At 53.5% G+C, this 14679-nt stretch overlaps 3 protein-coding genes across 6 annotated transcripts in view; all 3 read right to left on the reverse strand.

Moving 5' to 3' along the window:
- Positions 1–335: 335 nt before the first annotated feature.
- On the reverse strand, positions 336–1907 carry FTL (ferritin light chain). Its single transcript, XM_039868523.1, has 4 exons — positions 1581–1907; positions 1278–1424; positions 822–947; positions 336–655 (listed from the first exon to the last, which is right to left on the reverse strand). Exons 1-4 carry the CDS (start codon positions 1680–1682, stop codon positions 503–505), a joined length of 528 nt encoding a protein of 175 aa, XP_039724457.1. The 5' UTR covers positions 1683–1907; the 3' UTR covers positions 336–502.
- A 1808-nt stretch (positions 1908–3715) lies between these two features.
- BAX (BCL2 associated X, apoptosis regulator) lies at positions 3716–8316 on the reverse strand. 4 transcript variants are annotated; one of them, XM_039868517.1, is made up of 7 exons: positions 8196–8316; positions 7577–7628; positions 7338–7487; positions 6832–6967; positions 5427–5511; positions 5196–5300; positions 3716–4798 (listed from the first exon to the last, which is right to left on the reverse strand). In XM_039868517.1, exons 1-7 carry the CDS (start codon positions 8227–8229, stop codon positions 4515–4517), a joined length of 846 nt encoding a protein of 281 aa, XP_039724451.1. In that variant the 5' UTR covers positions 8230–8316; the 3' UTR covers positions 3716–4514. The 4 variants fall into 4 exon arrangements, with proteins under 4 accessions (XP_039724451.1, XP_039724453.1, XP_039724452.1 ...); XM_039868519.1 differs by lacking the exon at positions 7577–7628 and having other exon boundaries at positions 8196–8285; XM_039868518.1 differs by lacking the exon at positions 5427–5511 and having other exon boundaries at positions 4527–4798; positions 8196–8314.
- A 5293-nt stretch (positions 8317–13609) lies between these two features.
- DHDH (dihydrodiol dehydrogenase) overlaps positions 13610–14679 on the reverse strand; it is a 7211-nt gene continuing 6141 nt past the window's right edge. Inside the window, 4 exon segments of the mRNA XM_039868525.1 lie at positions 13610–13759; positions 13990–14146; positions 14149–14211; positions 14278–14307. Of these exon segments, the coding sequence (XP_039724459.1) occupies positions 13650–13759; positions 13990–14146; positions 14149–14211; positions 14278–14307 (360 nt within the window). The 3' untranslated portion in view covers positions 13610–13649.

The raw sequence follows: 14679 nt of genomic DNA on the forward strand, positions 1-14679 counted from the left end.
TAGTAATAGCCTCAACTCAGCCTTATGGAGCTGGTAATTCTATTTAAACCTTTCTGAATTGAGCGGGACTATATAGAGCACAGTATCTGGCCACATAGTATGGTTACTGTGGGATATCTCTATCGGTGTCTGCTTCTAGCTATGAGCCCCAGGTCTTACCAAACTAGACCCTGGGCAGCACTTAGCCTGGCAGAAAACCCCACAGGTGAGAGATGAAGCCTTAGGACAGGAAAGGGTGGTGGGGCCGACTCCTGCTGGCCGGGTCCAGCTAGCCTATCAAAATAGATCCCACCCCTGCTTCCCACAGCCAGCACATGTGCCCGCACACACGAAAACAGCTGTTGCAAAAAGCTTTATTGTTTCAATTTGGTCCAAGTCATGGTAGAGGGCTCCAAGATGGTTGGAAGGCTGTCTACTGGTTGCAGGGAGAGGTTCAGGCACAAGGCCAACACCAAGGGGATGCAGAGGGGCCCCCTCAAAAGCCTCTGGGCTCCAAAGGCTCTTAGTCATGCTTGAGGGTGAGCCTTTCGAAGAGATATTCGCCCAGCCCAGCCTGGGGGCAGGCCAGCCTGCGGAGGTTAGTCAGGTGGTCGCCCATCTTCTTGATGAGTTTCACCTCCTCATCTAGGAAGTGGGTCTCCAGGAAGTCACAAAGCTGTGAGAGGAAAAACAGAAAATGCTGCCACTTGCACCTAACCGTGTGACTGATGGGGGAACGAGGTTCAGAAGGAAATTTGACAGAGGAGGCCAGGACTGAGGATGTAGACTGCATTCCAGGGAAGGTCTTAGGATGGGCAGACTTGGATGAAGGAGGCACTCACATGGGGGTCTGCGTGGGCAGAACCCAGGGCATGAAGATCCAGAAGGGCCTGGTTCAGATTCTTCTCCATGATCATAGCGGCTTCCATGGCATCCTGAGTTCTACCCCACTCATCTTGAGAAGGTTTCTACACGGAAGACAGGGGCGGCTCAGAACTGGCCACATAACCCACAGAGGACTAACACCTGCTCGCAGCTACGGGGGTAAAGCGCTTAGCCCAAGAGACATCTACCTCCCCGCCCCCACCTGAACCACCCCCCAGTCTCCTACAACTCCATGCGCCATGAGACCACGGCGCGGTCTTGGAATGGGCTGCTCCACTTTTAGCCACAATTAAAAATCCACACGAGGCCAAAAACCTCCTAGAAGCCCGAGCGATGCCTAAACCGCGGCGGTCAAGGCGCCTGGGTGGCAGAGACGGCTGGGAGATGTCGTCCGCAGCCCACACCCCACTGACCTGCAGGTCCTGGAAAACGGCACGGCCGCCACGCTGGCTTTGCATCTTCAAGAGACGCTGGGCGCCCTCGCGTTTCTCTTCGGCCAGCTTGCGAAAGAAGTGACCCACGCCTTCCAGGGCCACATCGTCGCGGTCGAAATAGAAGCCCTGCGGGAAGAAATGGCGAGAACAATGGTCAGCCGGAGGCCAGCGGGCTCCGCCCACCCGCTCCCCAACGGGACAAAGCAGGCCCGCGCACGCGCAGAAGGCTGGAGGTGCGCCGAGGGGGGAAACTTAGGCCCCGGGCGTCCGAGAGACCCTCACCAGAGAGAGGTAGGTGTAGGAGGCCCGCAGATACAGGTTGACCAGGCGGTTGACGGCGGCCTCCACCTCGGTGGAATAATTCTGACGGATCTGAGAGCTCATGGTTGTTAGGCAATAAGGAATTAAGCTCAAAACACGGTGATGACTGGTCTCGCAGGCCAAGGATGGTTGAGAAGGTTCCGAAGTTTGCGACTGGAAAAAAGGTTGGAGGGTGGTCGAAGACTGGAAGAAGGAGCGTCCCTGGGTCTGTTCCGTCCAAACACTGTTGAAGCAAGAGACAGATCCGGGGGACCGCCGAGGGCACTGCGAGAGGCAGTGACCAAGGCGGCTTCTTTTATGGCGCGCGGGCCTCTGGAGGTGGGGCGTTTGGGGAGAGCAATGGGCCAATCCGCGGTGGCGGGAGGCAAGGTCTGGAGCCCGCACGTGACCAATCCGGAGCAGGGGAGTCCCAGACTCCGCCTTCCGCCACCCCGGAGGTGGGGAAGTCACGCGCCTGTAGCTCGCGGTTGTTGTGAAATGGGGAATTGAGAAGGGGCGGTGGTGGGGGAAGGTTCACAGGGACCAAGGGCCTAGCACTGATTCTGAATAGTCAGGGGATTCTTGGGGTCTCTGTGGTAGGTGGAAGATTATTGACACTGGGACCCCTGGAAAATGAAGACCCTGGGGTGCTTGGGAGGGTCTCAGGAAAAGTAGGTTGGATTCTGGGGTTGTCTCCTAGAGCATGAACTTTTCTGGGGCCCTTGGGAGTTCCTCAGAGGTGGAGGCCTCCAGATTGCCGGGGCTTGCTTTGGGAGATGAGGGGTCCCAAGATAATTTGGATGTGTGGGGGCGTTTCTGTAGCCTTAGTGTTCACTATGGAGGTCCATATTTTTCTGGAAAGTTCCTGGGGAAGGTCTTTAGGCCCTTGAGGTGATCTGCGAGATTAAAAAGAGTGAGGGACAGGGATGTCTCTGGAACCCTACTAGGGACTCTGTTTTCTTGTTTTTGTTTTGTTTTGTTTTGTTTTTAAGAAGTAGAGGTCTAGGAGAGCCCCTGAGAAAGAATCTGGGGCTCTTGGAATACTTTGGGGCTATTTCAGGGCCCCATTGTTTTTCTGGGACCTGAGATGGGAAGGGGTCAAATGACAAGCTTCAGTGTCTCCCTGAGGCTGTGTTCCCTGGGGACTATTTTGAAAGCAGCCAGAGACGTTGGGAATTCTCTCTGGCTCTGAAGCCATCTTTCTGAAGTTGTCTTGCCTGAGACAGGCTCCTTCCAGGTGACAAAGAGAAGCCCTGGGGTGTGGGAAAACAAGGATCTGGGAAACTGTGGATGGGATGTGTGTCTTCGACCAAAGTACGTTTTTAAAGTGTGCCAGGTCCGGGCTGGCTGGCTCACACCAGGACTCAGCCTGAAAGGAGAACCCTTTTGTGGTCAAGTGAACGGACAGAACTCGACCCCGCTTCAGTGCCCTGATGGAGTTCGGGGTGTTGCGGGGAAGAGGTCGGGCCCTGCTTTACAGGGAAGCCACCCCAACAGCCTAGTCAGGGTGCATCCTGAACAGGGGGAGGCGGGGGTGAAGGGAGAGGGGACGTGGGGCCAGGCTGGTGTCTGGGGTCCTGGAGGGGTGTCTGGGCCAGTGTCTGAGAGAGCAGAGGTGCTGAGTCATGCTGATCTCAGCACAGGAAGGGGCTCAGGCAGAAGGGTGGGTGGGGCCGGCCACTGACCTCATCTCCTTGGTGGGACGGCAGTCTGGCTGGGACCCTGCGATCTAGGCCTGGCTGGCTCGGACCCAAGTCTGGCCCCCTCCCCCAAAGTACCGCCTGGAGTGTTCTTTGTCTCCAAGTCTTACTGTCTTTTTAGTTCCCGTGATGTTTTTCCTGGGCTGCAGCTTGTGTCCATATTGTCATCTACTCCCAGCTGTGATGACTGAGTCCCTCACTGCTATCTTATCCGGCTGACATCTCTCCCCCCAGACTCGGTGTCTCTGGGGAGAGTGCATGGGGGCGGGGCAGTTGCCCTAGGCACACAGTCACAAAGGAGCCTAAGTTACTCATTCACAGGGTGTCAAACCTCAGCCTAAAGACCTTTAGCCTCGGGCTGGCCACACCAGTGGGAAGTGCTCAGAGGTTGGGGAAGCGGAGGGGATGAGACAGATGATCTGAAGGACAGACAGAGAGATCTTAGGGTTGGGGTGGAGGTCCTGGGGGTCTGTGGGAAGGCCAGAGATCCAGAGAGGGGGACAGAGACCCAGAGACACTGGGATAGAGACAGAAGGGGTCTAAGGCTCAGAGAGGAAGATAAGGGAACAGAAAGATCTATTGAGAGGGGAACAGAGACCTAGGAAGAGAGACAGAGACCCAGAGAAAAACAGACTGACTCTTCAAGTGACTTCATTCTGATCCTGATTCCCCTTCAATCTTCTAGGCCTTTCCGAGTTCAGCATCTCCCCTGGGCCCTGCTCCTTTCCTGGGGGGAACCACTCACTAGTACCTCGGAGCTGCTCCTCCTTCAGACCCTCTCCCCACAGCCTTGTCCCCCATCACAGGTTTGGGCCGGGTCTTCTCCCTTCGACCCCTCATCCCAGCCTCTTCCCAGCCTCCCTACCTCCAGTAGCTTCCATGTAAGGGTCCAGACCCCGCCCCCACTTCTCTGCTCAGTAAAAGTGCAACTTCCTATGTGGTGGAAGCATCTAGGCCCTCCTTCCCCCACGCACAAGAGGTATGCTGTTTTCTGACCCACCCCCTCGACCCCAGGCTCCTCTGCCTGGCTCCAATACAATACCCTGGGCTGCAACTCCTGTTCTGGGTCACCTCTGTTCCCCTTGGGACTGCAGGATCAGGGAGGGCTGGGACCTAACTCATCACTAACTCACAGAGGGCACCGGGCACCCTCAGAAAAAGATGTCAGCGTATGGAGCCTTGTCTCTTCCGCCAGCCAGAGAGAGGGCCCAGTGACTCAGACACTGAAGTGTGGCCCCCAAAGAGGTTTATTACCCCCTCCAGACCACTCCTCCCCATCCCACCCCCAATAATTACAAAAGTAAGAAAAATGCCCCTGGTCCCCGATCCCCACCCCGCCCAGAAAAATTCCATAATTTATGCAGAAAACATAGTCCAAGGCAGCTGGTGGCCTCAGCCCATCTTCTTCCAGATAACGGTTAGTGAGGCAGTGAGCATTCCGGTCACAAGAATGGTCACTGTCTGCCACGTGGGTGTCCCAAAGTAGGAGAGAAGGCCGTCCTGGGGACAGGGACACCAGTCACTTCAGCAATTCGGCCATGGGCCAGGACATCAAGGATCAGGGAGAGGTCAGAGGGCATGAATAGGGGCAAAGATCTAAGACTAGTGGGTACTGCAGAGTTAGGGTCAAAGGGTTATTATCAAAGAACTTAATTCCAGAGGAAGGTACCAAGGAGGTACTAGTCAGGTCAAGGGTCACTGGGAGGTCAGGGGTCACCGGGAGGTCGGGTCACAGAGCTCAGCAGGGACCAGATGAATCGGGTTGATCAGACATGTAAGGAAACACATTACAGACTACATCTGAAGATCCAAAAACGGGGATCCATGGCACCACTGTGGGGGGCTCAGGAAGACCCAAGGGTCCCAGAGAAGTGGGGGAAGGAGTTAGGGGCCTCACCCAACCACCCTGGTCCTGGATCCAGCCCAGCAGCCGCTCTCGAAGGAAGTCCAGTGTCCAGCCCATGATGGTTCTTATCAGCTGGGGCACTTTGGTGCACAGGGCCTGCGGGGAGTCAGGTAGGCCTTAGGGACTAAGCCTTGTCCCCACCGCCTTGGAAGAGTGGCCCCAAGCCTCCTTTCTCTTTGCCTCCCGTCCTGCCCACCTCCCTGCGGTCTCTTTTCCACTCACAGTCAGAATGAGCTTCATATACTGTAAACTGGATCTTGTTCACAAACTTGCCCTGCTCACAAACTTTCCATGGCTCCCCAGTACCCTTGGGATAAAGACCAAAAGGCGTAACTTGGCCCACGAGGCCTTGCGCGCAGGCTCAGACTCAACAGCAATCCAATTTATGGCTCTTCTGTGCCTCAGTGACCTTCTTTCTTATCTTCATTCTCACCGAACCCTCCCCTGCCCTTTGCACATGCCACTCTTCTGCCTAAACGGGACTCAACCCATTGAATTTTTCATCCCTCAAAACTCAGGTCTAATGTCGCTTCCCCGGAGGGGACTCTCTGACCTTCAGACCAGGTAAGACCCGACACCCCCATAACCGTGACTTGCTCTCCAACTCTTTGGGCTTCCCCTTCCCACTCTGTCTAGCTGCTTCTCTCCTGTTGTCCCCAGCTCCACACGCGCCCCACCATCGCCCTGACTGCTGTCCCCCTCACCTGCAACATTCAACCCCCGTTCAGTCAGTCTTGTGACTACATCATGAAGTCTACTTCTTCCCAACTTGATGACTGAGTCCCGGTCGGTCATCGTTTGCACGGACTGTTCCAGGTGCCCCCCTTTTTGCCCTTGTGCCCCATAATCCCTTTTTCTACCCACAATGGCCAGAACAACTCATTGGGCTTCCCTTCTCCCGATATTTTATCATGAGAATCTTCAGAGAGAAAAGTTAAAAGAACTTCACAGTGAATAGCCACATACCTGCAGCCTAGATTCTGCAATTAACATTTTGCTACACTTCACAATAATCTTTTAAATTTATAAATCAGGTCACCTCGATCTTCTGTTTAAAACCAGTCACTGTCACCTCAGAGTAAAGCTGAAGTCGCTACAGTGGGCCTCCTCCAATCTGTCCACATCTCCCACCCATCGCCGTCCCAACCACAAGGATCTCATTGCCCTCAACATACTTGGCTTGGTGCTACCTCAGGGCCTTTGCACTTGCTGTACCCTTTCCCGGATCTCTTTCCCCACAGTCCTTACGTGTTACTGTATCTTTCTTGTCTTTCCAACTTTTGGCTTTAATGTCACCTCCTCTTAGAAGTCTTCCCCGATTACTTTGCAGTCACATGACCCTAGCTTATTCCCCTCAGCATTCGTCATTTGATGTGGGCTTCACAAGAGCAGGGGACCTAGCCTGCTTGGTTCAGTGCTGCGTCCTGGGTGCTGAGTACAGACCAGGCACATAGTAGGCCCGATAAATGTTTGTTGGATGAATAAATGATTAAAGGAGCCGACAGCCGCCCTTCGCTGCCTGTCTCCGTCCTCTCCAGGCCGCTACGGGGGGTTGACCTCACGACTCCCAGGTCCCCGTCGCCCTGAGGGCAGCCGCCCCGGGGCTCACCGCCATGCAGCCGCCCACCTTGAGCACCAGTTTGCTGGCAAAGTAGAACAAGGCGACAACCCGGCCCCAGTTGAAGTTGCCATCGGAAAACATCTCGGACGCTACTCGGAAAAAGACCTCGCGGGGGGAATCTGTGTCCACAGCTGCAATCATCCTGCGGGAAGGCGGAGGGACAGTGCTGGCAGGGTGTGGAGACTGGCATCCGCCCCATACCAAGGACAAGGAAACAGGCCCGAGCCACACTGGAATGACGAGCACGAGGCCATGGGGGCTGGGGGGGGAAGGGAATAAGATGGACGTGTCAAGCTTAGTGAAAGGGAGAAAATGATCAAGGAGGGTGTCAAGATCTGGGGGGAGGGGAGGGCTGGGAGTGGCGAGGCCCTGGACCCCTGGGACTGAGAGAAATGGGGACTGTGGGGCTGCACTCCATGCTTCTAGGGGAAGACGGGGTTGGGAGCCGAGACTCCTGGGTTCTGAGGGCGAAGGGGACCCGTGGCTGGACTCCTGGGTCCCGGGAACCACACCTCTGCAGCTCCATGTTACTGTCCAGTTCATCTCCGATGCGCTTGAGGCACTCGCTCAGCTTCTTGGTGGATGCATCCTGCGGCCCCCTGGGCTCCAGGGCCAGCTCAGGTGTCTCTCCCCCCATTCGCCCCGCTCGATCCTGGATGAAACTAGAGCGGGAATGGAAGGGTGGGGTGCAGGATCAGAATGAGGCGTCACTCCTCAAATCCGCTCTGCAATAATCAGACCTCAAACTCACCCCTGAAGTAAAAGGGCCCCTGTCTTCATGATCTGCTCAGAGCTGGTGGGCCCTAGAGGAGAAAGGAGGGAAGAGGTGCCTGGCTCTTGGGTCCTAGGGGATCTGGGGGAACTGCGGTGGTCCGTGATCCCTGAGGGAGGACAATGCTAGAGGGCCCTGGATTTCTGGGTCCCTGGTAGATCAAGTGACGGGAGGCCCCGGCAACTGAGTCGCCGATGGAGGAAGAGGCAGGGAGCCTAGGCCTGTACCACACATTCTTCCGGGAAAGCGGGCTGAGGGAACACTTAAAGCATCCTGGCCGGAGGGGGCCGAGGGGAGACCGTCCCTCCCACCAGGAAGTGGTGCCGGCAACAAGCCCGGGCTTGCCCGGGGGCTTGGATTCTGGGGTCCGCAGCTTCTCTGGGGTCCCAGAGCGCCGGGCAGGAAGGGATCGCGGCGCGGAGGCCAGAGAGCCGGGGAGCCTCGGGGAAGGAGGGGGCTGGAGGCTGGCAGCGCCCGACCCGGGAGTTTTCTGCCCCGGAGTGCTTGGAGATCGCGCCGCCCCAGCCTGGCGGGCGGGATCGCGGAGCCGGCCGGCGAGGGGCTCGTCCTCCTCCCGCCCGTCTGCCTCCCGCCTCACCCCCGTCTCTGGGTTGCTCCCCGGACCCGTCCATCACCGACGCTCCCGCCGCCGCCTCTCGCCGGGTCTGCCCGGGCGGCTGCAGCACGCCCCCGGTCACGTGAGCGTCCCGCTGAGCGTGCGTCATCTCACGTGACCGCCCCGCAAAATGGCCGCCGCGGGCCGCTGCCCCGCACGGCCACGGTCGCCGAGACGTGACCGTCGGATCAGCACTTCGCGTCAGGAACGGATCGTGGCGCCGTTCCCCCGGCCGCCCATTCATTCGCAGCTGCGATTTTCATTCCTTCGTTCTTGCAGTATTTTTAGAAGTGTCGGGTGGGACTTCTCCCAGGACAGAAGGAACATCTAGTGCACATCGGAGAGGGACAGCAGAGGCCCCCAAATAGCAGTCATCGAGGCAGGACGCTTCAGATGACTAAATCCTATGAGCGTTTATGGGTGTTCGTATGAGAATAAAAGGAATCGGAATTTCAAAAATTGGCGAAACTAATCTATGGTGATAGATTCGCAGGGTATGGACAGGGCGGGGCCCCAAGGGAAGCTCCCAGGGTGCCTGGAATGTGCTATATATTGATTGATCTGGGCGGTGATGACTTGGCTAGACATATATTTAAAAAATTTACTGAACTGACACGTAAGACGTGCGCTTTACTGTATGGAAATCTTTTTTTAAAAAAAAATGAAAAAAAGAACTCGTATTAGAAAAATAGGCTGGAGTCAGATGAAGGAGAGAAGGAATCTATGTCCCAAGGGAGGCTGGGAGCCGTGGCAATTGAAGATGATAGGAGTTCCAGGCCATCGGCCTAACGTCGCCAGGAACACAGTCGGAAAAAGTCAAGTTTATTGATCCACTGCAGTGATGGAGCCCACACAACAGAGAAACCATGGAGCATCTTGACAAACAAGGAAAAGATAGTTGAGTTACCGTAGAATTTGGAGGAAGGGTGGAGTTTAGGTGACAACTGCATGATAGGCTCAAAGCAAAGCAGGGGCGACATCGGATGTGGACTGCGAAGAAGAACCAGGGTCCTATGTCCCTGGAAACTACAAGCTAAATGTGGAGTGTTGGGTCCAAAGCCTTTGAAGCTGTACCGGGGACTGGAAATCAAGGTCGCTAATGTGTATCAAATGACTTCGATTCTACAGCAAGAGTGGACTGTTTTATGGGGACGGTGAATTTCCAACACTTTACATTTTTAGAGAACGATGTTTCTCTGTGCGTAAGGAAGCGTGTCTTTGGGAGACATGGTGTTTCCTGCTAATTTAGAAGCAGGCTTTATCTGCGGCTGTTATTCAGGCCCAGTGAATGAGCTCTCCTTCTACGTCAGTTACAGAGACGGAAGAAAGGGTTTTTAAAGGGACCACAAACCTCAAAAGGGTACAGCTGTTGAGTAGAGGGGAGAAGACTTTAAATTCCAAAGACAAAATTGTTTGCAATAATAAAGATGCTATATTGGAACTGTGAAGCCTACGTCTATCATGGGCCCCAGTGATTCTCACCTCCAGGTGTTCCTGCCTCTCCCACACTGAATAGGACTGACCAATAGGGTATTGCAGAAACAATGTAACTGTCAAAGTTAGGTCATAAAAGTCATCATAGCTTCTGCTTTGCTCTCTCTTCATTCACTTGCTTTAGAGAAAGCAGCCGCCACGTTGTGAGGACACTCAAGCAGTCCTCCTCCGGAGAAACGCATGTGCGTGGAACCAAGCCCTCCAGCCACATGAGTGAGCCACTTTGGATGCACATGCTCCAGCCCCTTCAAGCCTTCTGACGACAGCTGTCCCCATCAGCATCCTGACAGCAAGCTCATGAGGGAGCCTAAGCCAGAACCATCCAGCTAAGCCACTCATGGGTTTCTGACCCTCAGAAATTGTGCGAGATAATAAACGTGTATTGTTGTTTTAAGCTGCTAAATTTGGAGGCAATTTGTTACACAGCAATAGATAACTAATACACCTAGGATAATTAAGGCCTGTATACAGATGAGGAAATCAGAGCCCAGAGAGGGAGATGGGCTTGCCTAAGTTGTAAAGTTCTTACAGGTGCTCTCAGCTCTCCGGCTTGACAGCTACGGCGTTTGGACGTGGCTTTGTTACTCTGCCCCACTTACAAGCCTCAGCCTCCTGACCCTCCCCTGCAGCCCATACCCTACATAGATCCTTGTAGCGGACCCTTGCCTTCCCCCGCTCACAGCTCTCCCATGGCCTGCTGGTCACAATAAATCTCTTACATTCTCTTACACATAATTATTAGTAGAAGCTGCTGCTTATTGTATATTTAAAGAGAAGAGAAATAAGACGGTATTTTGATTTTTGTAACAAAGAAAATTAGTTTACAGATATTTTAAAGTTAGAGATGTCTCTTGCCAGATATAAGTTATACATGGAATCTGGGCGTGGCTTAGCTGGGTCCTCTGCTCCACACGCACTCGCAAGGCTATAAAAAAGCTGTGTTGGCTGGGGTCGTGGTCTCGTGTGAGGGCTCGACTGGGGAAGGATGCATTTCCGAGCACACTTATGTGGTTGGGATGATCAGTTCCTTAGGAGATGTTGCAATGACAGCCTCAGTCAGTTCTTTGCTGGCTGCTGGCCACAGAACGGCCTCAGTCCTTTGCCATGAGATCTCTTCACAGGGCAGCTCACAAGATGGCAGCTGGCTTCATCAAAGTGAGCAAGCAGGACTGAAGTCACAGTCGATTAAAACCTAGTCTGCAAAGGGACATACCATAACTTCTGCTATTAGCGGCAAGTCACTAGATCCAGCACACTCACAGGAGAGGAGGTCACACAAGGATGTGACTATCAAGAGGTGAAGGTCATCGAGGGCCTCTTAGAAACTGATGACCGTGCCAGGAAAGGAAGAACATTTTGCACACCGGGGAAGGGCAGCAAAGGCGAGGAATAATGTGCCGTCAGCGCTGAGTTCCTCAGTGGCAGAGGCCCCCGATGGCCGAACTCAGAACGTTTCTGGGGTGGAAAACAATGGGTGGGATTTGGGGGTTCTAGTTCTGCTTAGACATCTTAAAAACGAATCCATCTTTCACACTGTAAAGGTCACGCCAGTTTTACTGGTGAGCTATTGCCATGTAAGAAATCAGCCCAGAGCTTAATGGCTTAAAACAACAATCATTTTATTATCTTTCACAGGCCTATGGGTAACGACATTGCGACAGATTTAGCTGGGGTTTGACCGGGATCTGATGGGACACTTATTTTTTTGGAGCCTCATGGCTTTCCATGCGGTTCTTTCTGGGAGGTTAGTCTGGGCTTTCTCACAAGCTCGGTGGCTTCAGGTCAGTGAAAATCCTCACATGATGGCTGAAGATTTCAAGATTATTTCATCTAACGAGAAAGCGCACTGTCTTCCCCGACCTGGCCTCAGGAGTCTTGCGGCATTGCTTCTGCCATGTTCCAAGGGCAACAAATGAGTCATGAGCCCATTCACTTTCTAGGGTTTCGCTTCTTAATGGGGGCAGTGAGCGGGAACAGGAGCTATCTTTGGAAAGTATAAGGTGGCACACCAATTCGGCCGCTTTAGCAAAGGCTAATATAACGGTGGCTTAAACAACGAAGAAGTTTATTTCCCTCTGACGTAACAGTTCGAGACTAGGAAATCCCAAGTGCTATTAAAGGCGAGTAAAGTAACACAGTGTCGGGACTGCAGTGATTAATTTTATGGGTCCAGATATCTGGTCTAACACTATTCTGGATATTTCTGCGAGGGTATTTTGGGACCAGATTAACATTTAAATTGGCAGACTGAGAAAAGCAGATTGCTCTCCCAAATGTGGGTGGGTCTCATCCAATCAGTTGAAGGCCTGCCTTTCCTCCAAGTAAGAATTCTTTCTGCCCGACGGTCTTAGAACTAGGACATCACATTCTTCCTTTCTTCCTGGTTCTTCCTGGGTCCCTAACTGCCAGGCTTCATCCAAGAACCACGCCATTAGCTCTCCTGGTACTCGGGCCTTTGGACTTGGGCTATGACTACACATTGTCTCTCTCGGGTCTCCAGTTTGCCAATGCACCCTGCAGATCCTGAGGCTCGCCCACCTCCATATTCGCTGTGTGGCTGCGCCATCCACAACACATGGCTTCCATCACATAGTGTCAGATGGTCAGGCCAGTGCACGACACCACACCTTCACTCCAGTAGCGGGGAGACATTGAAAGAGATGCCATTCTCCTTGCCTTTTAAGGGCATAACTCAGATGCCGCACATCCCATTGGCCAAAAGCTATTCACATGGCAAGAAACTAGGTGCAAGGGAGCCTGGGAGATGTAGTCTTTAGCTGTGCAGCCAAGTGTCCAGTGAAGCTTCCCTATTTATTACAGGGGGTTGATTAATAACGGGATTTCTAGCCATCTCTGCCATACAATTAAAAGGTTGAAACCAAGCAAGCAGAGGGCTGAAACCAATGTGGTGATAGCTGAGTGAAGTGTAATAGAATATATCTATCTTCATCTTCTGGAACCTGGTAGAATTGAACTTCCTGGACTGTCTACGGTTAGTTGAGGTCATATGACTCATTTCAGATGAAAGATTAGAAGAGGTTATGTATACTGCTTGTAAATCCCAGCATTGTGCTATTAAATTCTAGGCCTCCAGGCATTCTTTTTTTTTTTTTTTTTTTTTTCAACAGTGACCGGCAAGATTCCAGATTGTGTTGGCTCTGTCAGCCCAGGTCCCAGACACATACAGACCTTAGAACACTCAGCCAATAGATAACATGAGGAAAAACCCTTGGTATGCTAAGCTGAGATTTGGGGGTTGTTTCTTACTGGAATATAACCTAACCTATACTCAATACTAGAAAATATATGTTAGATCTTCCCTACAGCACCGAATTCAGGCACCTACAAATAGCACCCCTCCGAGTGCTTGTAATTTGGGTGGGAATGACCTCATCCCTGCTACACAGAGGGGCTTATGACCCAGGCTTAGCCAATGAGGCCATTGGAACTCGTGAAGGCAGATACCACTTTTCTGTCGACATCATGGAGGCCTGGAGCTTCTACGAGCCAGTATGGGAAAGGCCTGGCCTCAAAGCGAAGGGTCATCGGTTGTTTATTGAGAACCTACTGTGTGCCAGGGGCTGTTCATATACCATCCCACAGAATCCTCGCCAGAGGGTGGTCAGTACTAGATCTCCCCTTTACTAAGGAGGAGACAAAGGCAGAGGGAGGCTGGGGGAGATGCAGTTAGGGTCGCCTCCTACTCACGTGCTATTCCTTGCCCAAGGTCACATGGGGGAACTATGGTTCTGCCCACAGGTGTCTGCTCCGGGAGCTCGTGGGAAATGTGTTCCTGACCCTGTCTTCCTTCCCCTCCCCGCCTCCCGTCACCAGATTTATTCTCCAGCGCCCCCTTTGATGCTGGGCTCTCTCCAGCTCCCACCAAACCAGCAGCGCCACAATCTCTGTGGAAACCATGTTTTTATTTATTCGGGGCGTACATCAGCATTTGTCTTGGGGGAAAGTAACTCCAATGGCCTTCCTCACCTCCTCAAGGATGTCAGCCAGGAGCTCGCTTTCCGCCAGGGGAATCACAGGACTTTCCTTCAGGCCTGGGGAAGAGGACAGTGTGGACTCCTTGTCCTGACACCCAAGAGACCGAAAGAACTACAATTCCCAGAATCCCACGAGGCATAGACATTCAGGCAAATGGTGTCCTGGGGGCCACCGGAGAGATGGAGTCTCCAACAGCTGCTTAAGTGGCTGATGGTGGAAAGGCTCCTGCGTGCCTCACCAGACTTGCCCTGCCACCCCTCCGCCCCGCTGTCTTCCACATCCTTACCCTTTCGCAGGCACTCGCGGACATGCTTGGCCTCGTAACTCATGCCTGCTCCGTTTGTAAAATTGAACTCCTGGCTTGGGGCCGGGGGCAGCGGGAACTCCTTATGCTCCCCCTTCACCACCAGCTCTGTCGGGCACCAGCAGGGGCTGAGGATCTGGGGGGGAGATAAGAGGTGGCCCTACTGCCTGTGATGCTCAGGGGCCTCCCTCAGTCACCTGCTGGCTCAGGGCTGGCTGCCCTGCGTCCTCAGGGAGGGTTGGACACCCCCTCCATCGCTGGCTGCTGGGCTTTCTTCAGTACGGTTGTCACAGTAGAAGCCTGTCTGTTCGTCTCGCCAGGGGCAGATCCCTCTCTGAGTGGATGCGTTATCTTTGCATCTGTGTGAATCCCCTCTTCAAGGGGACTTGGACGATTTGGCACCTTCTTCCACTTGGAGACTTTTGCTTTAAGCCCCAGATCCCTGAGGAGCCTAAACTATTCCCATATCCAAGTCTAGGCCAACATGGAAATACAGAGATGCAGCTGGGGCAAGGTCTAAATTCTTTGAAGAATAAGATTTCTTTCGAGCAACATGGCCCCGGGAAGCCCACTGAAGCTGCTCTTAGTGATGTCCACATCGTCTCTTGGAAGCCATCGCAAAGGTCTCCACTGCCCTCTAAGCGGGACTGATAAAAACGGTTTCTCCTTAGG

This window comes from Pteropus medius, unplaced genomic scaffold (assembly GCF_902729225.1).
Source record: "Pteropus medius unplaced genomic scaffold, Ma_sr-lr_union100, whole genome shotgun sequence".
Taxonomy (NCBI): domain Eukaryota; kingdom Metazoa; phylum Chordata; class Mammalia; order Chiroptera; family Pteropodidae; genus Pteropus; species Pteropus medius.

Excerpts from the sequence above, each read along its gene's own strand:
- FTL (XM_039868523.1), bottom strand. The coding sequence starts at position 1,682 with ATGAGCTCTCAGATCCGTCAGAATTATTCCACCGAGGTGGAGGCCGCC. Across the intron at positions 948-1,277 it reads CCGTTTTCCAGGACCTGCAG|AAACCTTCTCAAGATGAGTG; the intron begins GTCAGTGGGGTG and ends TCTTCCGTGTAG. Across the intron at positions 656-821 it reads CTGCCCACGCAGACCCCCAT|CTTTGTGACTTCCTGGAGAC; the intron begins GTGAGTGCCTCC and ends TTCCTCTCACAG.
- BAX (XM_039868517.1), bottom strand. The coding sequence starts at position 8,229 with ATGGACGGGTCCGGGGAGCAACCCAGAGACGGGG. Across the intron at positions 6,968-7,337 it reads AGTAACATGGAGCTGCAGAG|GATGATTGCAGCTGTGGACA; the intron begins GTGTGGTTCCCG and ends GCCTTCCCGCAG. Across the intron at positions 4,799-5,195 it reads TCCAGGACCAGGGTGGTTGG|GACGGCCTTCTCTCCTACTT; the intron begins GTGAGGCCCCTA and ends CCCTGTCCCCAG.